The sequence below is a fragment of the Mauremys reevesii genome, linkage group 2, assembly GCF_016161935.1.
Source record: "Mauremys reevesii isolate NIE-2019 linkage group 2, ASM1616193v1, whole genome shotgun sequence".
Lineage (NCBI taxonomy): Eukaryota > Metazoa > Chordata > Testudines > Geoemydidae > Mauremys > Mauremys reevesii.
In genome coordinates, this window is record NC_052624.1 from 285,048,999 (window position 1) to 285,073,463 (window position 24,465).

The window sequence follows — 24,465 nt, forward strand, 5'->3', positions numbered from 1 at the left end:
ACCCACTATCCTCACCTCACCTCAGTGTATGGCCACTGACAGTCATTGTCTAGCCCCGCGCCCTGGGGCAGGCTGCAGTATCAGCCCACTCATCATAGGCAAAGGGGTTTGGACCTGCTGCCTTGGCCTACCCCTGGGCTGCCCTCTGCAACCCCCAGGACCTGTTAGCCCAATGCTAGGCCACAGCCTGGGGCTTTCCAGGCTGGAGCTGCCCAGCTCCTCAGCCTGTCCCAGCCCTGCTCCACTCAGGTACTTTGTCTGTAGCTCCCTGCAGCCAGGCCCATCTCCCTCTTCAGGCAGAGAGAGACTGACTAGGCTGCTGGCTTCCCTGGCCTTCTTATAGGGGCCAGCTGGGCCTGATTGGGGCGTGGCCCAGCTGCAGCCACTTCCCCAATCAGCCCAGCTGAAAGGCTGTTTTCTCCTGCCACAGCCCCTTCCCAGGGCTGGTTTTAACCCCTTCAGGGCCGGAGCAGGGGTCCACCCTGCTACAAACCTCTTATTCTAGAGCTCTGTAGGCCACTATAGAACCCCATGCCATGCACTGATCTAGAACACTACAGCATGTGTCTCGCTGTAGAACACTCAGAAAGGCGTGCTGTCCTAGAATGCCCTACCCAGACCGTGCTAGACTGCTCCCCCCACACCCCAATCTAGAACAACCTGGTCTGCATGCTGATCTAGAATGCCGGCGACTCTTGCTGTTCTGGAACACGTGCTGCTCAGTGGTCTAGAATACCTCTCCTCCTCCTCCTCCTCCGCTGCTCCCCAGTGCCAGCACTGCTCTGACATGCTCCACTTTCTAGAATGCTTTTCTTCCTTCTGCCTGTCTCACTTCCCCGGTTCCTCTCGAACGCTGCACCGCCCCACGCCCTGGAACTCTCTGCCCTCCCCCGCAGCCTTCTGGAGTCCCCCAAGCCCCTCCAGCATTCCAGCTCCGTTCCCCTCCCCACAGCGTTCTGGGCTGCTCCAGGCTCTGCTCCCCTGGCAAGCCACTGCCTCATCCCATCACAGTGTAGGTGTGGGGCTGGAGGGGGCACACGCCCCGGCCTGCCCTCCCTCATTCCCAAGTGCTGCCGAGCCGTGCAGCTCCCCGGTGGGGGCCTGCCGGCCGCACAGCAGCTCTGTGGAGGGGCTCCTGGTAACACAGCCCATCCCCACACCCACATAACTGCCCCAATCGCTGGGCTGCTGCTGTCCCCGTGGCTGCCAGGGGACAGCCCTTCGGCCGAGCCCCACAGGCAAAGTGCCTGCGCCTCCCAGCCCAGCGCGGAGACCGGCACGGACATGGCTAAGGGGCCCAGCACCCCTGGCACGGGCACAATGAGGGGAAGGGAGAGCAAGTGTCTGGCTGCAGCTGCTGCCTTGAGACCCCCCCTCCCTGGCCTGGGGGGCCACAGCTCTGAGGTGAAGATGCCCGTGGGCCTGGCCAGTTCTGAGGGGCAGCCCAGCCAGGGCACCGAGTCACCGGGCATGAGACACAGGCACGGGGTGGCTCAGACCCAGTCCTGCTGCCAGAATGCCCCCGGGGCCCTGACTGCCAGGGGCTGGGGTGGCACCTGGCCCCCGGCTCAGGCTGGGACCACCCTGGGTTCAGGGGCAGGGTGCCCAGGCTGGCACAGAGGGCATGGGGCGCGGCAGGGGGTTGGGCAGCGGGTCACCTCCTCCTGCGTGGCCTCTGGCAGGAAGACCTTGTCCAGCTCGAAGGTCCTCTCCTTGCCCTTGTAGCGGGCGGTGACGCTGCTGTCGCTGCCGGGCTCCGTGCTGACAGCCGTGCTCACCTCCCCCTCCCGCTGGTCCGCCTCCGTCACCGGCTTCAGGCGGCAGAGCACCCGGATGTTCCCTGGGGGGGAGACACAGGGTCACTGCAGGGCCCCGGAGACCGGAGCCCTCTGCGCGGGACAGCCAGGGGCCCCCTGTCTCCATGGCCCAGCCAGCCCCTGGCCAATCAGCGCCAACGGCTGCCTGGCCATGAGAAGCCAGGCTGAGACCCCCAGCCCCAGGGCCGCCTGCAGCCGGGCTCACCCTGCAGCCAGGGGCAGGGCCGAAGCCAGCCCTGTGTGACCCCACAGCGAGCGTCCCCGAGCCAGGCCAGCCTGGGGAGGGGGACGCAGTCGATCCTATCCCTGCCCTGAGCCCGAGCGGCAGCACAGCAAGGTGGGACCCACCAGCGGTGCCAAGGCCTGAGCTGCCCTAGAGACCAGGCAGCGACCAGCCTGCAGACGTCCCCCCCCCCCCCCGCCCTGCCAGCCCACTCCCCAAGGCTGCAGCTACAGGCAGGGCAGCAGCCTGGCTGGGAGGGGGTGCAGGGCACTTCCAGGGTCCCCGGTATTTGGGGCGGGCTCTCCACTCGCAGCTAAGTCCCTTAATGGCAAGAGCCCTGGCTCTTTGGGGGACCCTCGGGTCTCAGCCCAGTGGGCACTGCCTTCTCCGGGGCCCTGCCCCCACGCTCGGAGAGTATGCTCCCGTCACCGCCGGGGTGCAGCCCTGGCTCCTCCAGGCATGTCCCAGCCCAGACCCATTGGAAGGGACGTCTAAAGAGGCTTCTGTGGCTCAGCCCCCGGGTGTGGGCCTGGGCAGGGAGGGCTCCAGGGACTGGCACAGCAGCCAGAGCCCTGGGCGTGGGCCAGGGGTCAGCGCAGGAGGCCGAGCCCGGGGCGTGGGCCGGGGGCTCTGGGGGCTGGCGCAGGAGGCCGAGCCCGGGGCGTGGGCCGGGGGCTCTGGGGTCGGCGCAGGAGGCAGAGCCCGGGCGTGGGCCGGGGCTCTGGGGGCCGGCGCAGGAGGCAGAGCCCGGGGCGTGGGCCGGGGGCTCTGGGGGCCGGCGCAGGAGGCAGAGCCCGGGGCGTGGGCCGGGGGCTCTGGGGGTCGGCGCAGGAGGCCGAGCCCGGGGCGTGGGCCGGGGGCTCTGGGGCTGGCGCAGGAGGCTGAGCCCGGGCGTGGGCCGGGGCTCTGGGGCTGGCGCAGGAGGCCGAGCCCGGGCGTGGGCCGGGGCTCTGGGGTCGGCGCAGGTGTTCGAGCCCGGGCGTGGGCCGGGGCTCTGGGGGTCGGCGCAGGAGGCCGAGCCAAGGGCGTGGGCCGGGGGCTCTGGGGGTCGGCGCAGGAGGCAGAGCCCGGGGCGTGGGCCGGGGGCTCTGGGGGTCGGCGCAGGAGGCCGAGCCAAGGGCGTGGGCCGGGGGCTCTGGGGGTCGGCGCAGGAGGCAGAGCCCGGGGCGTGGGCCGGGGCTCTGGGGTCGGCGCAGGAGGCCGAGCCCGGGGCGTGGGCCGGGGGCTCTGGGGGTCGGCGCAGGAGGCCGAGCCCGGGGCGGGGCCGGGGCTCTGGGGCCGGCGCAGGAGGCCGAGCCCGGGCGTGGGCCAGGGGCTCTGGGGTCGGCGCAGGTGGCCGAGCCAGGGCGTGGCCCGGGGCTCTGGGGGTCGGTGCAGGTGGCCGAGCCCGGGGCGTGGCCCGGGGGCTCTGGGGGTCGGTGCAGGTGGCCGAGCCCGGGCGTGGGCCGGGGCTCTGGGGTCGGTGCAGGTGTTCGAGCCTGGGCGTGGCCCGGGGCTCTGGGGTCGGCGCAGGAGGCCGAGCCCGGGCGTGGGCCGGGGCTCTGGGGGTCGGCGCAGGTGGCCGAGCCAGGGGCGTGGCCCGGGGGCTCTGGGGCGGCGCAGGTGGCCGAGCCCGGGCGTGGGCCGGGGCTCTGGGGTCGGCGCAGGTGGCTGAGCCAGGGCGTGGCCCGGGGCTCTGGGGTCGGCGCAGGTGGCCGAGCCCGGGGCGTGGGCCGGGGGCTCTGGGGGTCGGCGCAGGTGTTCGAGCCCGGGGCGTGGGCCAGGGGCTCTGGGGGTCGGCGCAGGAGGCAGAGCCAGGGGCGTGGGCCGGGGGCTCTGGGGGCCGGCGCAGGAGGCTGAGCCCGGGGCGTGGGCCGGGGGTGGGTCACAGGATCCTGGTGGCCTGGAGCCAGGACCACACCTGGTTTTCATGGGGTCTGAACCCAGCTGGCCCTGCTCAATGGGAACTACCGAAGCAGGAGGTGGAGCGGGAATGTCTTGGCTCCTCCCACACAGCTGCTCAGCCAATGAAAGACAAGACGTAGTTGCGCCAAGCTGTCATTGGCTGCTCAGTGACCCAGCAGGCAGGTGGTGACACCTGAGAGCCAGTTAACCCTTTCACGCCTGCCACACCCCCCATGCTCGGCTCTGAAAGTCCCCAACCCAGGAGAGCGACCGGCTGCTTCAGGCTCCCTGGGGCCTCTGCTGGGTGGGGCGCGGGGCCCATCCCGCCCTGGCCGTGGCCCCCACATGGAATCCATCCCCCTGCCCCGGCCCTTCGCACCTTTCAGCTCCACCAGCTGGGCGTGGTACTTTTTGCGCAGCAGCATCTCATGCTGGTATTTCTGCAGCAGGTCCCGGCTGGCCTCCGACGCCTCGCTGACGGCCGAGCACATCTAGGGGGACAGGGACACTCAGCCCCCAGCCGGGACGCACCCAGAGAGCCAGGCTGAGCGCCCAGCACCGCCGGTGTTGGGGGCAGGGACTGGGGGACACGGACACTCAGACCCCAGCCGGGCCGCGCTCAGAGAGCCAGGCTGAGGGCCCAGCACCGCCGGTGTTGGGGGCAGGGACTGGGGGACAGGGACACTCAGCCCCCAGCCGGGCCGCGCCCAGAGAGCCAGGCTGAGCGCCCAGCACCGCTGGTGTTGGGGGCAGGGACTGGGGGACAAGGAGCAACTGCCTCCTTCCCCTGGACGGGCCTCCCCTGCCCCCTCCATTCCCCATGGACCAGCCCCGCTTCTCCCCGACAGACCTGGCCCCCAGCAGCCTCACCTGTCTCCTGGCCTCCCGGATGGCCGCCTCGTAGAACTCGGAGAAGTCGCACACCTGGCTGCGCAGGCTGGAGTAGTTGGTTTTCATGCCCTTAAGGATGGGCTGCAGCGTGGCCAGGCGCCTCTGGACACCTGCCAGGGGAGCAGAGACCGGGGGCAGCTGCCCTCAGAAACAGGCCCTCGCTAGTCCATCCCCCCACCCCTGCCCTACCCAGGGATCCACTCCACAGGGCTGGAATCTGCTCCCATCAAGTGCAGGGGATCCGCTCCCCAGGGATCTGCTCCCAGCAGGGATCTGTGCTGTTCGCTCACGGCTCAGGATCCCCTCCGAGGGGCTCTCGCAGACGCTTCCCCAGCCCCCCACTCAGGCCTGCGGTACCTGTCAGCTGCTCGCGGAGCTGTTCCAGGTGCTGCTCTGAGCTCTCCGAGGCCTCCTTGACGGCCTCCTCCTTCTGGGCTTCCAGGTGGCTGATCTCCCGCAGCAGCTCCTCCCGCAGCTTGGCGATCTCGGACTCGTAGGCAGAGATCTGCAGGCGGGGAGACCCCTGGGTCACCAGGGAGGGCTCGTCGGCCCCTCCCAGGGGCTGCAGGGGTCCCATGAGTGAGGGGCAGGGCTCCTGGCTATGGCCTGGGGAGAGGGACGGGGGAGGTCGGTCCCTCCACAGGTGAGCGCCTGCTCTGGGGGCTGGACGGAGCAGCTCCATTCCCCCATCTCCACCTGCCATGCCGGGGACCTGCCCCCTCTTTCATGGAGTCTGGGCTACCCTCCCGTGCCCAATGGCCACCCCCAGGGAGGGGTCTCTCAGCAAAGGAGCAAGGAGCTGTGGGCCACGGTATTCTGCCTGCGGGGGCACAAGTTCGAATCCCGCCCACCCTGTCAACGGTGCCGTTCCTGCTCACCTTGTGCCACAGCCCAGCAGTCACCTCCTCCGAGCCTTGCAGCTGCTCGGCCAGCCGCTGGCACCGCTCCCCCTGGCTGGAGAGCTGCTCCAGCAGCCCCCGGTTCCGCTCCTCGGCCTCCACCAGAGACCTCAGGGTCGTGGGGGACTCCACCTCCACCGTCTGGGTCACGTACTAGAGATGTGAAATGGATGCTGTGAGGGGCTGAGGACCTCACTGCCCCCTGCTGGGGGAATCAGACCTGTACGTACGTGTCTGTGTGTGTGTGTGTGTGCACGCGCACGCCCCCTGCTGGGGGAATCGTGTGTGTGTGTGTGTGTGTGTGTGTGTGTGTCACTGCCCCCTGCTGGGGGAATCGGATCTGTGTGTGTGTGTGTGAGCGCGAGAGAGAGACTGGTGTGTGTGCGTGCACGCGCGCACGCCCCCTGCTGGGGGAATCGGACCTCTGTGTGTGTGTGTGTGTGTGTGTGTGTGTGTGTGTGTGAGCGAGAGAGAGAGAGACTGGTGTGTGTGTGTGTGTCACTGCCCCCTCCTGGGGGAATTGGATGTGTGCATGTGTGTGTCACTGCCCTGTGTGTGCGCACACACGCCACTGCCCCCTGCTGGGCGAATCAGGCCTGTGCACTCATGTGTGAGAGCAAGAGGATGCTCCTGCCCTCTAGTGGCCACAGCGGCAAACTGCGGCCCCTGAGCTGGGCTCACCTGTACGTCGGGGGGCCGGTTCTGCTGGGTCTCCAGCGTGAGCTGCAGCTCCCGGATCCGCTCGTCCAGCCTGTGCACCTCCTGCTCCTTCCGCCACTGCAGGGCGCTGACCTGCCCCTCCAGGCGCACCAGCTCCTCCAGCTTCTGCTGCAGGGACGTCTCCAGGTGCTGCACCCTCGACCTCAGGCCCTCGTTCTCCTGGAGAGGGGCCGTGGGCAGGTCGTGGTTATGTGCCAGGAGGCTCCTCGGTGACCTACCTGGCCTGATCTCCCGGTGCACTGCATGTGTGTGAACACAGGGGCGCCAGCCTGGAGCGGGTCCTTGGAGTCCCATAGTGGTAGTGACACGGGGGCTGGGCATAGGGGGGCTCTAGGGCTCAGTGACATGGGGCTGGGTGGGGGCATGGTTCTAGGGGTCAGTGACATGGGGGCTGGGCATAGGGGTTCTAGGGGTCAGTGACATGGGGCTGGGCATAGGGGGCTCTAGGGCTCAGTGACATGGGGCTGGGTGGGGGCATGGTTCTAGGGGGTCAGTGACATGGGGGCTGGGCATAGGGGGGTTCTAGACATCACTGACGCGGGGGCTGGGCATAGGGGGGCTCTAGGGGTCAGTGATGCAGGGGGCTGGGCATAGGGGGCTCTAGGGGTCAGTGACGGGGCTGGGCGAGGGCAGGGGACGGGTCAGCGATGGGGGCCCCCTCACCTTGGCCAGCGTGGCAGAGGGGTGGGCACGGGGGCTCTAGGGGTCAGTGATGGGGCTGGGCGGGTGCTGGGTCAGCGACGGGGGGGCTGCAGGGGGGGCCCCTCACCTTGGCCAGTGTGGCAGAGGGGTGGGCATGGGGGGGCTCTAGGGGTCAGTGATGGGGGGCTGGGCAGGTGCTGGGTCAGCGACGGGGGGGCTGTGGGAGTGCCCCTCACCTTGGCCAGTGTGGCAGAGGGCTGGGCAGACACGGTCGCCAGCTGCTGCAGGAGCCCCTGGGTGACGCTGAGACTCTGCTTCAGCCCCTCGTTCTCCACCGTCAGGTTGTGGATCCGCTTCTCCGAATCCGTCACCCCCTGGAAGGAAAAGGGGGGTCAGGGAGCTTGGGCCCCCCCACACGCTGCCCCCAGGAGCCTTGGCACCCGCACACATACACCCTCCCCCCACAGCAGCTGCCAGCTTTCCTCTCCCGCGGGCACACCCCCCCCCGCTTCTCTCATCTTCCTCCCCACCACATTCTTCCTCCCCCCGCCCTGGGGAGCAGGAGAGGGGCCAGGCCTGTAAAGGAGGCAATGGGGGGAGAGGGCAGAGAGGACAGGGGTGGGGAGGGGGGATGCAGTGTGGGGGCAGAAGGAACAAACCTAGGTGGTGCAGTGGGGGGAGGAGGCAGATGGGATGTGGGGCTGGGGGGATGCAGTGGGTGGGAGCAGAAGGAACAGGCCTGGAGAGGAGGCAGTGGGAGGGGAGGCAGAAGGGACAGGCCTAGGGAGTGGGGTGGGGGACTGCAGTGGGGGGACAGAAGGGACAGGCCTAGGGGAGGAGGCAGAGGGGCCGGGGCTGGGGTGGGGGACAGAGGCAAAGGGGACGGTGGTGGGGTGGGAGTGTCCTTCTCCTCACCATCCCCGTGCGCAGCCGTGTCAGCTCCTCCTCTCGCTCCTCAATCTGCTGCTTCAGCTCTTGGACCTAGGGGAAAGACACATCCGATGTGAGGCTCCCCCCTCTCCCAGGGCTGGGCGCCACGGCCCCCTCCCCATAGACAGGGGGACTGCCAATGTAGGGGCACAGGGGCAGGGCAGGGGCAGCCCCAGGGCATAAGGGGCTGGCTGGCGGGTGTGAGCCCAGTGCCCCCATTGGCCCAGAGCGCCGTGAGGATGAGGACGGTGCCTGTTAGCCAGGGTTCCTCTATAGCCCAGGGGCTCATCCATCCCTGCCCTGCGAGCGGAGATCCCACCTGTGGAGTCGTCTCCATCCTCTGGGTCTTCTCCCCTTCCTGGGGCTTTGCTGTGGGCCCCGCCAGCCTCTCCTCAGCAAGAGCATCATTCCCGCTGGCGCCCCTACCTGCCGTGGCTCCACCAGCAGCGCCGGCCCCTGGTTCTCACCTGCAGGTCGAAGCTCCCTGCCAGCTGCTGCTTCTCCTTCTCCCCCTCTTCCAGCTGCTGCCTCAGGCCTGTGATCTCCTCCAGCAGCTTGTTCCTCTCCCCCTGCAGGGCACTGATGGATTCCACCAGCCGGTGCACGCCCACGGGGGTCACAGGCGGACACGGGTATAGTGGGCAAGTGGAGGGTGGCTTCATACCTGGGGAGGAGGGGACATAGGCAGTCACTCCTAGGACATCCATGTGGGCGCAGAACTCCTGCAGGGGCAGGTGGGCCATCTGGGGAAGGGACGAGGGGGATGGGGAGATGCAGCCCACCACAGAATCAGACTGGAGACAGAATCACCCTCCCCCTCAGTGAGGGGCAGGTGGGTAAGTGCTCAGAGGGAGGGAATGGATGTGGGGGGACATTGTACAGATATTTTGGATGGGTGGGTAGATGGATGAGTGTATTGCATGGATGGATGGTGGATGGACATGGTGGATGAATGAGTGGGTGCATTGCATGGGCAAATGGATGATGGATGAGCTTGTTGGGTGGATGGCTGGATGGTGTGTTGGATGGACAGGTGGATGTGAGGGTTGCATGGATGAACAAGTGTGTTGGATGGATGGCTGGTTGTGTTGGATGGGCAGATGGATGAGTGTGTTGGATGGGTGGGCAGGTGGATGAGTGTGTTGGATGGATGGATGGGCAGATGGATGGATGGATGAGTGTGTTGGATGGAGGGTGTGTTGGATGGTTGGGCAGATGGATGAGTGTGTTGAATGGATGGTTGGGCAGATGGATGAGTGTGTTGGATGGATGGACGGATGGGTGTGTTGGATAGTTGGGCAGATGGATGAGTGTGTTGGATGGATGGGTGGGTGTTGGATGGTGTAGTAGGAAGAGAGCCTGAGACATAAGCGCTTGTATCAGAGGCCTGGTATGAGGCAGGACCTGCTCACACAATCTGCCAAGAACAGGGCTGATATTGTAGAAATACACATTCCTAAGGAGTGCTAGTCACAGAGTACTCACACAAACACATCCCGATATCAAGTGGTACCAGAACATCCCAATATCAAGGATGGTACAAAAACATTCCCCAAGGATAACAGGAACACACTGATCCCTCCTAAAAGATAAGGTCAGGATGACAGTACGTAGTAGACAACAAAGAGTCCTGTGGCACCTTATAGACTAACAGATGTATTGGAGCATGAGCTTTCGTGGGTGAATACCCACTTTGTCAGACACATGTAATGGAAATTTCCAGAGGCAGGTATAAATATGCAAGCAAGAATCAGTCTAGTGATAACGAGGTTAGTTCAATCAGGGAGGATGAGGCCCTCTTCTAGCAGTTGAGGTGTGAACACCAAGGGAGGAGAAACTGCTTCTGTAGTATGTAATAGAGATGTTTTGATCGAACCAACATGTACAAGGTGATGGGTGATTATTTGCCACATCAGGGGCAACAACTAATTATGTCAGAGGGGAAATAGGGAACTTGTTTGTATCGGTGTATAAAATGGTACCTCAGAGGGAGTATCTTTGGTCTAGGAAGGAACAGAAAGTCCCACCATTCACTGAGCTGGTCCATTGTCATAGGCTTACATGTATTAGTGGTCCAGTAGTCTGCGGGATTCTAGTACTGTGCTTCATCGACAATAAACTTGGCTGGGTGCCTTCATCCCCTAACAGATCTTGTGCTCATTGGGCGGTTCACTCAAGGTCTGCTGTAACAGCTGTGTGCACAGGGCTGGGGTGGCACACAGAGGGAACACACACACGCAGCCAAATATCTATCAACATCTAACCACAGATGGATGAGTGCGTTGGATGGATGGATGGATGGATGAATTCATGGTGTGTTGGGCAGATGCGTGGGCATGTTGGTTGGATGGATGGATGGAAGGGTGGATGAGTATTTTGGGTGGATGGATAGATGGTATGTTGGATGTGTTGAATGGACAAGTGGCTGTATTGGATGGACAGGTGGATGGGTGTGTTGGATGGATCAGCGGACATGTGGCTGTGTTGGATGGACAGGTGGATGGGGGGGGTGTAGGATAGACAGGGGGATGGATGGGTGGGTGAGTGTGTCGAATTGATGAATGACTGGACAGGTGTATTGGATGGGTGCATGGGTTCGTTGGATGGATGGGCAGATGGATGAGTGTTTTGGATAAACGGATGGATGGACGGTGTGTTGGTTGGATGTGTGGATGTGTGGGCATGTTGGATGGATGAATGGATGGACCAGTGTGTTGAATGGTAAAGTGGATGGAGTATTTTGGGTGGATGGATGGAGGGTGTGATGGATGTGTGGGTAGGTGTATTGGATGGATGGGTGAATGCATGGGTGCGTTGGATGGACAGGCAGATGAGTGGCTGTGTTGGATGGACAGGTGGATGGGTGTGTTGGATGACTGGGTGTGTTAGATGGCTGGGCAGCTGGGTGGGTGTGTTGGATGGGTGAATGGATAGGTGGGTGTATTGGATGGTTGGGCAGATGGATGAGTGTGTTGGATGGACGGACGGATGAATGGATGGTGTGTTGGTTGGACGTGTGGACATATTGGATGGATGAATGGATGGACTGGTGTGTTGGATGGGAAGGTGGATGAGTATTTTGGGTGGATGGAGTGTGTGATGGATGTGTGAGTAGGTGTGTTGCATGGACAGGTGGATACATGGGTGGGTGGCTGTGTTGGACAGACAGGTGGATGGGTGTGTTGGATGGATGGGTGGATGAGTGGCTGTGTTGGATGGACAGGTGGATGGGTGTGTTGTAAGGAAAGGTGGATGAGTATTTTGGGTGGATGGATGGAGGGTGTGATGGATGTGTGGGTAGGTGTGTTGGATGGATGGTTGGATGAGTGGCTGTGTTGGATGGGCAGGTGGATGGGTGCATTGGATGTCTGGATGTGTTAGATGGCTGGGCAGCTGGGTGGGTGTATTGGATGGGTGTGCTGAATGAATGGATCGACAGGTGTGTTGGATGGGAGGATGGATGAGTATTTTGGGTGGTGGGGTGGGTGTGCTGGATGGATGAATGGATGGACAAGTGTATTGGATGGGAGGGTGTGTGGATGGATTGGCAGATAGATGTGTGTGTTGCATGGATAGAGGGATGGTGTGTTGGATGGAGGGGTGGGTGTGAGTGTGTTGAATGGGTGGGTGTGCTGGATGGATGGGTGGATGGACAGGTGTGCTGGATGGATTGGCAGATGGATGAGTGTGTGGGATGGATAGACGGATGGTGTGTTGGATGGGTGGGTGGATGCATAGGTATGTTGGATGAATGAATGAATGAATGAATGAATGAATGGACAGGTGTGTTGGATGGGAGGGTGGATCGGTATTTTGGGTGGGTGAATGTTGTGTTGGATGGGTGGGTGTGTTGGATGTACGGGCAGATGGATGATCGTACAGGCAGACGGGTGGATGGTGTGTTGGATGAGTGGGTGTGTTGGGTGGATGAGTGTTTTGGGTGCATGGACAGGTGTGCTAGATGGACAGGTGGATGTGTGAGCTGGGGTTCACTGGTTCATTGGTCACTTCAGAAGATGAAGTCTCTTCTCCCTCCAGCAGAGCATGGTCCCTGCAGATCAGTCTCCATGACTCATTCAGTCCTTGTCCTCTCTCCAGAGGCTGCCAACAAGGGGCCGACTGACCACCACTCATCACCATTTCGTTTGGACGCTGCCCCTTAGCCAAGACCCTCCAGCAAACTCTGCCTCCAGCGGCCGTATGGCTTTGAGCAGCCACCATCCTAGAGGTGAGGGGCTCCACCCTCCACCCCCCATATCAACCCCTCTCCATGCCCAACTGCCAGCCAGGTTCCCTCCCATCACCAGTGCAGCCACCCTCCTGCATTTCCACGTCTGCAGCAGGCCCATCACCCTGGTCCTCAGTGACAACCTCAGGAGCTTCTCTACTCTGTTGTCTTCAGAGGGGAGAAATTCACACAAGGCCTGACAAAGGCGTAGGCACTATGGGACGAGGCGGGACCCCACCCAGGGGTGCCCAGGCCTCAGCGGAGGTGGGACCCCAGCCAGTGGCGGGAGGCGGGACCCCAGCCAGTGGTGCCCAGGCCTTGTGAATTTCACCCCCGAAGCCCAGGTTGCTGCTCGTGGGCGTTGCTGCGGTCGGGGCGAATGACTCCCCACCATGCAGTGTCTCCATGACGTTCTGCTGCTCGCAGATGACGCCCTCCAGGCTCTCGATGACGCTCAGCTTGTCCTGCACCTGCTGCCTGTAGGCCCTCCTCAGCGTCCGCAGCTGCTTCCGGCGCCGGCTCTCCTCCCGGCACAGGCGGGAGCGGTACTCCCCGGCTTGCTCCTGCAGCCGCTGCATCTGCCCGTAGTGCTCCAGGAAGGAGAGGAGGTGGGACATCACCGAGATGAGAGGGGAGTCGGGGAGCTGGCGTGGGAACCCGTGGGAGGAGCAGGGGGAGAGGGAGACCCGAGTGAGATGGTGGGACGGGGAGGGAGGGGCGGACAGAGCAGGTCGCAGGAGCACATGGGATGTGGGGGGATGAGGGGGGTGGTTCGAAGGAGAAAAGAGAAGACAAAGCACTTAGCACAGGCGGAGGGTGGGAATGGTTTGCCTAGTGGGTAGGGTTGGGGCCAAGGACTCAGGAGACCCGGCCCTGGTGCTCTGCCACAGACCCCATGTGACTCTGGAGTGGGTCACTTCATCCACTGCACCTCGGACCCCCACGCGTGCAGCGGGGCTGGCTCCGAGAGACCCCATCGGCGACGGTGAGGCACTACGCCCAGGGGCCAGAGGAAACCCCAGACAGGTACCCCCACCCCCAGCAGCCTGCGCAGCCCCTGCGGCTGGCTGGCACCATCGGCAATCGCACACCAAGAGCAGGGGCCCCGTGCGCTGGCCACCGCACACTTAGTCAGGGAGAAGGGACTCGCCCAGGGTCACCCGAGTAGCCGGGGTAGGAAAGGCGGCAGCTCAGACTAGCCACCCGAGTACAGACCCAGGGGGGCCGGGCGGGTCGGCATTCTGACAGCTAGACCAAGCCCCCCCGCCCGTGCTTCCCCAGCTACACTGCCGTGTTTAGCACCAGCGCGAGCAGAGCTGCCCACGTGGCTGGGAATCGCCTCCCGGCTCACACCCAGACGTGCGCTAAGTGCCGCCCCAGAGCCTGGGCTCCTAGCAGGTGGCACCGGGACAGCGGCACCGGGAACGTCAGGGGCAGAGGAGGCCCGGTTCATGGCTGCCCTGTGTCTTGTCAGAGGCCAGCGCTCCCAGTGGCAGCGTTCTACCCACGCTCTGCCAGGCTGCGCCAGGCCCGTTGGTATCCCCGTGACGGGCACTATCCACGACCAGGCAGGTGGACATGGAGCTAGGGATGGGCACCGCTGACGGATTCCAGAAACCCACACGTGCTCCAGACTAAGTCCATTGGTCCCTTCTGTGGTCTGAGACTCACGGTGACCAAGGAGACACAGGGACTGGGTCCCTCCTTCTCTGCTCCAGGCCTCAGCAACCCCCTTCCGGGGAGAGTCGAGAGCTGGACAAGCTCCCGGGGGGACAGGAGTGCTGGCGACTGCCTGGTAAATAGCCAGCAGGTCGGTCAGGGCAGCAAAGCGAGCAGAGAGGAGGACAGGGACAGATGAGCCCTGGGAGCTGTCTGGATGGATGGTTCTGCTGGGCCGGTACGTGGCCAGTTCAGATCTGATGCGGTGGGTCCTGGGGTAACCCAAGAATCCCATAACACCAACTGGCGAGAGGGTCCCAGCAAGGTCCCCATGCTGGCTTGTGCGGTCTGGGTCCCCAAAGAGTGAAATGTCCACACAGATGCTGCGTAAGGGGCTGTGGATGTCCAATGACAGCGTGCGGGTTTTCTGCCACACAAGGGATCTTTGTTCACCTGGCTCTCGGGCGGGACGCGAGCAGCATAAGCTAACACAGCGGATACCCACGTACATACAGAGCCAGCAGGGAGATGTGCAATCACCGGGGAAGTGGCACGCAGGAAAAAGAAGCCCCTATCCTGCGTTATCCTGATCTGAGAACAGACACTGAACTCTGGGGACGTGAGCAGAAGGCAGGGACGACACCCCGCACCCTGCACTTAGGAAGGAAGCGGGCTGAGGGCTTACGGTCCCGAAAACGGGATCTGAACCCTCCTTGTCTGAGGCTCAGCAGAGGAGTTTGGGGGTGAGATACGCTTCACTGGCCGGCAGCTTAGCCTGCTGAGTGAAGTGCAGGCTCCAGAAAAGGTGCTATGATTTGTTTTATAGGTGACCTTTCGTTTCTATTATTCTCCCTCACCAGCTCATGGTTCTCTGGCAATGATCTCACCCTTGTTTTCACTATAAAATCCCTCAGTGCTGTGATGGCCCCCAAAGCGCGGATCCTGACTCTCACAAAGAGGTGTACATGTTGGCCCCTGGAGGACAGCAGGCCTGGTACTTGCGGGAGTGTCCCGTGGAGACCGGGCTGGGCCCGACGGGCTCGGGGACTGGGTGCAGCTCCTGTTAACCTGCGAGGCAAGGTAAGGGCTGGCTCTGCCTGGAGGAGAGGGCCTGGGTGGCTGACAGGAGGGTGGGGTCAGGGAGTGGACACCCAGCTAAGCACAAGCAAGACTCCCCCAACACAAGAGACCAAGGCGCCTCCCAGCTCTGGGCACCCCGAGACCCGTCACACCTGGCCACGCCTGTTTGTGTTTCATGCTCCTCATTGCCATGGCGACAGGGAGGCAGCAGCTCTGATGGGGAACGCGCCCAGATTTACCTTCCCGCCAGAGGCCTCTGTGTCCACTGGGCAGAGCTTCCCCTCGGCAGCTTCCCGCTTGAGGGCCAGGAATTCGGTGAGCGGGGTGGTGGCATCCTCCAGAAAGCCGCTGTCAGGGCCAGTTTCCTCCTCCTCCTCCTCCTCCCCCGTGCCACTGCCTCGGTCGCTCTCGGAGCTGCCTGCAAAGGGGGGAACAGCGCTGGGGGGGGGGAGCCGCAGCGCCAGGGCGCCCCTTGGCTCCCCCACTGTCGAGACAGATGTGCCCCAGCCCAGTGGCACCCCCCCGTGTGAGATCCATCGTCCCCAACACCTGACCCCCTTCAGGACACGGGGAGACCTGTGCCAGCTCACCAGCCCGGCATGCACCCATCTACAGCCAGCACCCTCCCCCGCTGCTGGGCCACGTGCCAACCAGACCAGCCACTGCGGCTCAGAGCCGTGCCCGGGGACGGGAGAGGAGGCTACGCACTGTCCAGCTCCGGCAGCTCCGGCCACAGCTCCTCACACAGCCTGCGCCGCCTGGGCGGCTCCACGGAGAAGGCATCCGGGCCCTGGAGAGCAGGAGGGAAAGGAAACGTCTGTCAGAGGCCAGGCCACGGGGGGGTCCTCAGAGCCCCCCCGACCGACCCGCCCCCCCCGCCACGGACGGGTCCTCAGAGCCCCCTGACCGACCCGCCCCCCTGCCACGGATGGGTCCTCAGAGCCCCCCGACCGACCCGCCCCCGCCACGGGGGGGTCCTCAGAGCCCCCTGACCGACCCGCCCCCACCACGGGGGGGTCCTCAGAGACCCCCGAGCAACCTGCCCCCCACCACAGGGGGGTCCTCAGAGCCCCCGAGCAACCTGCCCTGGATGGGTCCTCGGAGCCCCCCACCCAACCCGCCTCCCGCCACGGACGGGTCCTCAGAGCCCCGCGCCCCGCCCGCCCCGCCACGGACGGGTCCTCAAAGCCCCCGACCGCCCCGTCCCCCGCCTCGTGGGGGTCCTCAACGCCCCCCGACCAACCTGCCCCCCACCACAGGGGGGTCCTCAGAGCCCCCCGAGCAACCTGCCCTGGATGGGTCCTCGGAGCCCTCTGACCAACCCGCCTCCTGCCACAGACGGGTCCTCAGAGCCCCCTGCCCCCTGCCATGAATGGGTCCTCAGAGCCCCCCAACTAAATGGGTCCTCAGAGCTCTCCCCGTCACCATGGACAGCACCTCAGAGTCCCTCCAACTTCTCCCTCCTTCACAGATGGTGTCTCAGAGCCCCCTGACCAACCTTCCCCTCTGCCACAGACGGCACATCAGTGCCCCCCCGACACCTCCCTCCACCACAAATGGCCCCACAGAAGCCCCCATGGCACCACCCCTTTATGAACAGCACCCCAGAGCTCCCACCCCCGAACACTCCCCACCATGGCTGCCCCCGAACCTCTCTGGGCACAGACAGCCTCCCCCATGCCACCCTCCACCACTGTGCCCTACAGATCCCCCCAGAAAACCCCTACCACAGACAGCCCCATAGAGCCCCCCTCAAGCACTCCCCTACCACAGACAGTCTCCCCACACACACCTCTGGCTACAGATAGCCTCACAGAACCCCCTCAATTACCCCCGCCAGACAGCCTCACAGAACCCCTCAATTACCCCCGCCAGACAGCCTCACAGAACCCCTCAATTACCCCCGCCAGACAGCCCCACAGAACCCCTCACTACCCCCGCCAGACAGCCCCACAGAACCCCTCAATTACCCCCGCCAGACAGCCTCACAGAACCCCCTCAATTACCCCCCGCCAGACAGCCCCACAGAACCCCCTCAATTACCCCCACCACAGACAGCCCCATAGAGCTCCCCTCCCCAAGCCCGGCACAGAGCTGACCCTGCTGGGTGCAACTGATGCCCTGAACCGGATCCATCTCCGTGCTGAAGCTGTCTAGACACCGGGAACGCTCCTGGATCGCTCCCTTCGGCACCCCGTGCCCAGGGCCCTGATCACACCCCAAGACCCGACCCCCTCCTACGAGGCCTGGCTGGGGCACAGCAAGGTGCTGAGCTGGCAAGATGGGAACCCTCCTAATGGGGCAGAGCCGGCCCTGCCCGGGTGCTGCCCCTGCTAGCGCTCCCCAGGGCGAGGGCACACGCCCGTTCCCCCTCGGTGCCAGGGGCACAGAGGACGAGCAGCTGCGTAGCCCCCAGTGGCAAGCCCGGCTCTTTAACTCATGTCACACAGCTCTGGTTCGGCCCAGCCCCTCGCCCGGCTATGCTGATGGGGCCACCCAGGTGCCGTCTCCGCGGGCTCAGCTCACCAGCCCCACAGGGAATAGCTGTGACAGAGGCCCCAGCCCCACGCTCAGGAACTGTCCAATACATGTGGGTCTGGGGGCCTGAGCCAGGTCTGGGGCCGGCGACAGGGCTGAGCTCAGCAAGGCCAGGGCACCCGACGGTGCTGCCTGTCCTCACAGTGGGCAGCTGGCCCCCCTGCTGCAGGAGTCTGTGCCCCCGCCAGGGAGACAGACCCACAGCGCGGCAAGTCAAAGCCTGAGCCAGGCCTCCCTGGACAATCAATACAGCCCGGCTGGAAACAGCATCAGCTCCCTGCTAACAAGCTGCAGCCAGGCCAACCTCGGAGGCAGCTGTGCAGCGCGGAGCCAAACAGGGAAATGGCAGAGCGCCAGAGCCGAGATGCCAAGGGGCGGAAATGGGGCAGGCTCTCAGCACCGCCCTATGGATCCAATCAGCCCTCTGGCAGGGGAGATCACGCGGCCTTGAGGGGTCAGGCCCCGTGCTGCCAGGCCCCTTTGGAGAGAACCGACCCCCCAGCTGCCAAAGCGCCAACAGAGGCAGCCCGGGCACACCTGGCGCGCACATCCCGCCCCAGCAGAGGGGCCCAGCCTGGGAACGGCGCATGAAGCTCTCTGCCAGGGGAGCACAAGGCTCGGCCAACGCTCCTGGCCCTGGAGACGTGTCTGGCAAGGCCCAGCGGGGCTGGGCGCCGACCCGCGCCTGCAGCTGAGGAGGGGTCAGAGATTGGAACAATCAACGTCTATTCAACCAACAGACAACACCCCTGCCCCCAGCTGCCCCCAGTGCCAAACAGGGGCCCAGGGCAAAGCGGGCAGGGAAAGCCAGGGTCCTGCACCCTGCTGACAGGCAGGGGGAGACCCAGCCCCAGCCCCCCTCGTGCCCCCCAACTAACTGCCATCCTGGGCAGGGGGCAGAATCGCCCCAGTAGGTACCAACAGAGACGCCTGCACCCAAACACGCCTCAGCCCCCCTCTGTGCGGTCAGGACCCATGCGGTTCCCCTGTGCAGGGGGCAGCTGGGGGGGTACATGGAGGGGGGAACCCACGGCAGCACAGTGGGGGAAGGGGGCCAGCAAATCCATAACTATCCTGATCCACCAGCTAAACCTTTGCGGGGGGTGTAGCATCCAGGGGCAGTACTGCCACCCAGAGAGCCGGGGAGAGGATCTGGACCCAGCCCTACTGGCCCCCCAATTCTCCCATCATGCACCCCATGTGTTCAGACTGGGCCCCAGGGGAGGTGGCAGAAGCTGGGGGCAGGGAAATGCCCCATGGGTTCCAGCAGGGCTGCCCCCCCTTCCCCTGGGGGGTGGATCCCTTCCCTCAGGGCCTGGCACCTGGGAGCCAGCTTGAGCTGCCATCTGCACATCTGCTGGGGTGGCTGAGCCGGGCACAGGGATGCCACACCCCGTGGGGGTGAGCTCGGGCGCTGGGAGTCAGGGTAGTGGCTAAACGTGCCCCCAGCTGGGGCAGCATGGGGCACCCCAGCGAGGGAAGGGGTGAATGAACCCCAATCTGCTGTCCTCTGCGCTGGGTCCGACTGGGACCAGGAGGCTCCTTCCCCTCCCCTCAGTGCAGACAGACCGACCCCTTCAATCCCGGCGCCTTCCAGTGCCTGCTCCAAGCAGGCCCTAGCAAGCCGGGCCCCTGCCCCTGAAGCCACTCCCTCCCCCAACCCTACTCACGTCCCTTGTGCCGCCAGTCTCTCCCGCTTCCTTTCCCTGGTGCTGTCGTAACACGCTAGCGAAGCAGGGGCCATGTCTCTAGGGGCTGGTGCTCACAGAGGATAAGAGCCTACTGCTGCTGTTGGCTGACGGAGGGATTCCTTTAGCTCAAGTGATAGGGACCTACGCACTGGTGCTGAATCCACAGCAAAGGACGTCACGGAACTGGATCCCAAACAGGGACCCGAACGCCTGTGCTGCCATCCCTTCCCACGCTCCATGCACAGCCAGCTTGGGGATTAGTCCGTGTGTTACCAGCCAACCCTCAATAACAAGCCTGTGTTAAAACAGGGGTAGGGTTAGCACTGGCACAGGGATTCCACCTGGCCCCAGCATGGGACGTGGGAAATCCAGGCCATCCATCAGCCAGGGCACAGCCTCAGCACCGGCATCTCCAGCGGCCGCCGAGGGCTGCGCTGGGTTCTCCATCCCTGGACATTTTAAAATCAAGATTGACCTCGAGCAGATCTTTCAGAAAAGCACCCAACCAGGAGTTAATGCGGGGCACTCCTAGGGCCTATGCGATAGATACAGAGATCTCACAATGATCCATCCAGCTCTAGACATTTTGCCACCCCAAGCAGGGCGGCATGCCATGGGAGGCCCTCTGCCGGTCGCCGGTCCCGCGGCTCCACCAAAGCTGTGGGACCAGCGGACCCTGCGCAGGCATGCCGCAGGAGGTGGCCTGCCTGCCGCCCTCCCGGTGACCGGCAGAGCGCCCCCCGCGGCATGCCGCCCCAAGCACGCGCTTAGTGTGCTGGGGTCTGGAGCCGCCCCTGATCTAGGCCCCAGGCTCTCAGAATCGATGGAAAAAACAGCAGGAAATCACTAGTGGCCCAGGAGTGAAAACACCAGAGTCCTGCAGCGGCCTTGGAAGGGACGTCAACAGGACCGAGAACATTTGGGGGAGGGCACCTGTCCCCCACGTGCCCCCGAGAGCGCTCACCCCACCACGCTGGGTGCAGGATCCCAGAGATGTCACATGGGCTTTGCCTGTCAGCCTGGACAAGGATAACGTCAATGGGCCAAGTGCACAGCTGGGTCGGCAGGTTCAATTCCCCCTCCAGCAGGGCTGAGCTGCCCTCATGCCTTCCCCCTCCCCACTGCAATTTTAGTCACTTCACTGGTACTGCCAAGTGCCCCAGCTGCTGGCCGAGTTCATCTCCAGAACCAAGTTGTGCCCGGCGCTGCTCTGCCAGCACCGATGGGATCTGGACCATGGGGCCGCTCTGGGCTGGTGCCCATTTTTGGCTCTGGGACTCCTGCCTTCTTCTTTTCCAGGGGACGAATCTCTTGCTATCTCCAAGAGCTTGAGCCAGGGGATAGAGACGGCAAACTGAGCAGCACTTAGCCCCCCTTCAGGATACAGGGAGCCGGGGACTGTCCGTGAGATTGAAATACAGCACATTTACAACTGAGCTGAGAGACTCTTTCCCCACACGTGTCGTGAACCTGTGGAACTCACTGCTACCAGACATTATTGAGCTTCGCAGGATTCAAAACAGGGCCAGACCCTTCTAAGGATCATTACCCCAGCCACAGTTACCCATAATCTCTCTTGGTCCAGGGCATCAGCAGTCCCTAACTGAATGATGGAGGATTAGGAAGAGATGCCTCCCCGGACAGGTTACTACATAACCATCCAGTACCAGGTGCTTGCGCCTTCCTCTGGAATGGCTGGGGCTGGTCCCTGTCACCGACAGGACAGACTGAGACGATCCCTGGCCTGTTCAATCTGCCCATTCCTATGTCCCGAGTGCTGACCCAGACAGACCGGAGGGGCCACTAACCCCATTCTGAAAAGGATCACAGCTCTACAGCAAGGCATGGTGAGCGGGGGGGGGGGGGGAGCTGCCTGGACCCCACCTAGCCTGAGAACGGGGGCTGCCCGGCTGGGGAGCGGCAGGTGGACTCACTCAGGCAGCTGGCTCCTTAGTGCACCGGGAGCGGGAGAGGACCTAGGGTGTGGGCTGAGCAGTCAGGAGTGGGGAGCCGACCCGCACGGGGAGAAGGACTGAGCTGCTTTTTACATTCTCCTCGAGACCCCAGGACAGGGGGACTCCCCATGCACTTTGCTATGAGCTGGTTGGGAAAGGCGCCTGCTGCCACGGAGACAGAGCGGCTGCACAGTTACCATGGCAACACGTGCCTTTGAAATTCCACCACAGAATGATGGAGACAGATCGACTGTTACTTCTGGGTACCCCCCTCCCTCCACCAGCATGCCAGGAAAAATGGGGATCCATCCGGTCAGGGGTAGACGCCCCCAAGTCTGCATGGCTAGGACTGGGTACCTCCCTCCACCCCTTCCCATGCCGGCAGACGATCAGCGTCCCATATCACTCCCCAGGGCTGGATCCGGCAGTGCCAAAACTGACCTGGTTTCCCCCAATCTGAAGAGCCCCCGGCCCCGGCCCGCCAGGCAGACACGACAACCACAGCAAATCTGGATCTCTGCAGCCAGATGGGCTTTCATCTCTGCACTGATCAGGGAGCAGCATCCCCACAAGAGACGGGTGAACCGGCTCCCTGCTGCGGCGACCCGGGCACGCAGCGGCTCGGGAGCCAGGCTGCTGGGGACCACGCCAAGGGGGCAGGGGGCAGAGAGCCGGGGCAGGCAGTGCGAAGGGCCGTGGAGCTGGGAGTGGAGTGACTACCTGGCCCAGGACAGAGTGATCCCACTCGGGCAGGGGACAGGGCCCGGCTGCTCCGGGTCAGTAGCAAAGTGAACAGTGCGAGGGGAGCGGAACAGCCCATCCCAGCGGGGCGGGTGGCAGCTTCTCATCCCTGCCGTGAGCTGGGAGGGCTCAGCCTGGCCTCCACCACGGCACAAAAACCCACCCCACGGCCTGGCACCTGGGGAGCCTGCTCAGGGGACGGCCAGGCTTGGGGGGCTGCAAGCTGGGACTGAGGAGCATCAACAGACCTCCGGGGGGGTGGGGGGGAGCCCAGGGCTGGGGTAGCAGGGGGCTGCAGACTAGGGGGGTAGCAGGGAGCACCAGGACCAGGGCTGGGGACAGCCAGGAACCCCAGTGCAGGTATCTGCAGAGCACCCGGTGACGGTGAGCAGCTGTCAGGGGCAGGTGCTGCTGGGGGCATGCAGAGCAGCTGGGTGCTACGGGCAGGGTGGGGGGGTGCTGGGGGCACAGCGGGGGGGTGCTGGGGGCAGGGTCGGGGGGTGCTGGGGGCACAGCGGGGGGGGGTGCTGGGGGCAGGGTCGGGGGGGTGCAGGGGGGGAATAATTCCATCCTTTGCCCTCCCCAGAGGTGGCTCCGGCAGCCCCCGTGTCCCGCACCCCGGGGCCAGGCTCTGCTAGCGGGGGCAGACTGGCCGGGGCCGGGGTTAACTACAGCGGGGGCGGCTCAGGAGCGCTGGAGGACATGACCCTGCCTGTGGGGGGGCGGGGTCCCCCCCAGCCGGTGCCCGAGCGCCCCCCCCCCCCCAGCCCCCTACCTGCGGCGGGGGGAGCGGCCGCGGGCCGCGGCGCAGCAGCGCGTACACGATGTAGACCAGCAGCGAGTAGAAGGCGAACATGGGGGCGCGGGGGGGGCTCCGGGGCGCCCTGCAGCCCAGCCCAGCCCGGCCCGGGGATCCCCACGCCCGCTCCGCTCCGCTCCGCTCCGCGCCGCACGCCCGGCAGCTGCACCGGCCGAGCCAGCCGCAGCGGCTCCGAGCATGCCCAGTGCCCCCGCCCGCCCCTGGCGCTGCGGCACCGGCGGGGACCGGGAGGAGCCGGGCGGAGCCGCCCACGGGCCGCCAGACACGGGCACCCCCTGCAGCCTCACCGGGTCCTGCGCACGGGCGAGACTCGGGCACCCCCTGCAGCTCCCCTCGCCCTGGGCACGGGGGAGACACGGGCACCCCCTGCAGCTCCCCTCGCCCTGGGCACGGGGGAGACTCGGGCACCCCCTGCAGCTCCCCTCGCCCTGGGCACGGGGGAGACACGGGCACCCCCTGCAGCTCCCCTCGCCCTGGCACGGGGGAGACACGGGCACCCCCTGCAGCTCCCCTCGCCCTGGGCACGGGGGAGACTCGGGCACCCCCTGCAGCTCCCCTCGCCCTGGGCACGGGGGAGACTCGGGCACCCCCTGCAGCTCCCCTCGCCCTGGGCACGGGGGAGACTCGGGCACCCCCTGCAGCTCCCCTCGCCCTGCGCGCACGGGAGACACGGGCACCCCTGCAGCTCCTCGCCTGGCACGGGGAGACTCGGGCACCCCTGCAGCTCCTCGCCTGGGCACGGGGAGACTCGGGCACCCCTGCAGCTCCCCTCGCCCTGGGCACGGGCGAGACTCGGGCACCCCCTGCAGCTCCCCTCGCCTGGGCACGGGGAGACTCGGGCACCCCTGCAGCTCCCTCGCCTGGGCACGGGGAGACTCGGGCACCCCTGCAGCTCCCCTCGCCCTGGGCACGGGAGAGACACGGGCACCCCCTGCGGCTCCCCTCGCCCTGGGCACGGGCGAGACAGCGGCACCCCCTGCGGCTCCCCTCGCCCTGGGCACGGGGGAGACAGCGGCACCCCCTGCGGCTCCCCTCGCCCTGGGCACGGGGGAGACTCGGGCACCCCCTGCGGCTCCCCTCGCCCTGGGCACGGGGGAGACTCGGGCACCCCCTGCGGCTCCCCTCGCCCTGGGCACGGGGGAGACTCGGGCACCCCCTGCGGCTCCCCTCGCCCTGGGCACGGGGGAGACACGGGCACCCCCTGCGGCTCCCCTCGCCCTGGGCACGGGCGAGACTCGGGCACCCCCTGCGGCTCCCCTCGCCCTGGGCACGGGGGAGACTCGGGCGCCCCCTGCGGCTCCCCTCGCCCTGGGCACGGGGGAGACTCGGGCGCCCCCTGCGGCTCCCCTCGCCCTGGGCACGGGGGAGACACGGGCAGCCCCTGCGGCTCCCCTCGCCCTGGGCACGGGTGAGACATGGGCAGCCCCTGCCAACTCCTTGTGCCCTGAGCAGTGTGGATCTGCAAGACACAGGTGCCCTGCAGCCTCCTCGGGCCCTGCGGGTAGTGACAGAAACCTTGTGGAGTCCCAAGTCCCAGGCTGCCATGGTGAGTGTAGGGCCTGACCCGGGGGCCTGAGCTGCTGGCCATGGGGAGGGCCGTGGGCTCTGGGCGATGCTGAGAGCTGTGACAGGGTGGGCATCATGCCCATTTCTCTGCCCCCCAGCCCTAGGGGAGCTTGCACCACAGCAGAGAGTGGTGTTCCCATGGTGAATTACCCTCCCTGTGCAAAATGTACATCTCATTTCC

At 65.0% G+C, this 24,465-nt stretch overlaps 1 protein-coding gene across 2 annotated transcripts in view; it reads right to left on the reverse strand.

Moving 5' to 3' along the window:
• KIFC2 (kinesin family member C2) overlaps nucleotides 1-22,695 on the reverse strand; it is a 28,944-nt gene extending 6,249 nt beyond the window's left edge. Inside the window, exons 1-13 of one of the 2 annotated variants that reach the window (XM_039527681.1) lie at nucleotides 22,674-22,695; nucleotides 15,682-15,763; nucleotides 15,213-15,391; nucleotides 12,626-12,878; nucleotides 8,474-8,670; nucleotides 7,992-8,057; nucleotides 7,313-7,450; nucleotides 6,396-6,593; nucleotides 5,694-5,867; nucleotides 5,173-5,320; nucleotides 4,795-4,925; nucleotides 4,304-4,415; nucleotides 1,659-1,840 (exon numbers count right to left, since the gene is read on the reverse strand). In XM_039527681.1, coding sequence (XP_039383615.1) covers nucleotides 1,659-1,840; nucleotides 4,304-4,415; nucleotides 4,795-4,925; nucleotides 5,173-5,320; nucleotides 5,694-5,867; nucleotides 6,396-6,593; nucleotides 7,313-7,450; nucleotides 7,992-8,057; nucleotides 8,474-8,670; nucleotides 12,626-12,851 — 1,572 coding nt within the window. In that variant the 5' untranslated portion in view covers nucleotides 12,852-12,878; nucleotides 15,213-15,391; nucleotides 15,682-15,763; nucleotides 22,674-22,695. The remainder of the gene's footprint in view (nucleotides 1-1,658; nucleotides 1,841-4,303; nucleotides 4,416-4,794; nucleotides 4,926-5,172; nucleotides 5,321-5,693; nucleotides 5,868-6,395; nucleotides 6,594-7,312; nucleotides 7,451-7,991; nucleotides 8,058-8,473; nucleotides 8,671-12,625; nucleotides 12,879-15,212; nucleotides 15,392-15,681; nucleotides 15,764-22,673) is intronic. The other variant, XM_039527682.1, reaches the window with a different exon arrangement.
• Between the last annotated feature and the right edge of the window lie 1,770 nt (nucleotides 22,696-24,465).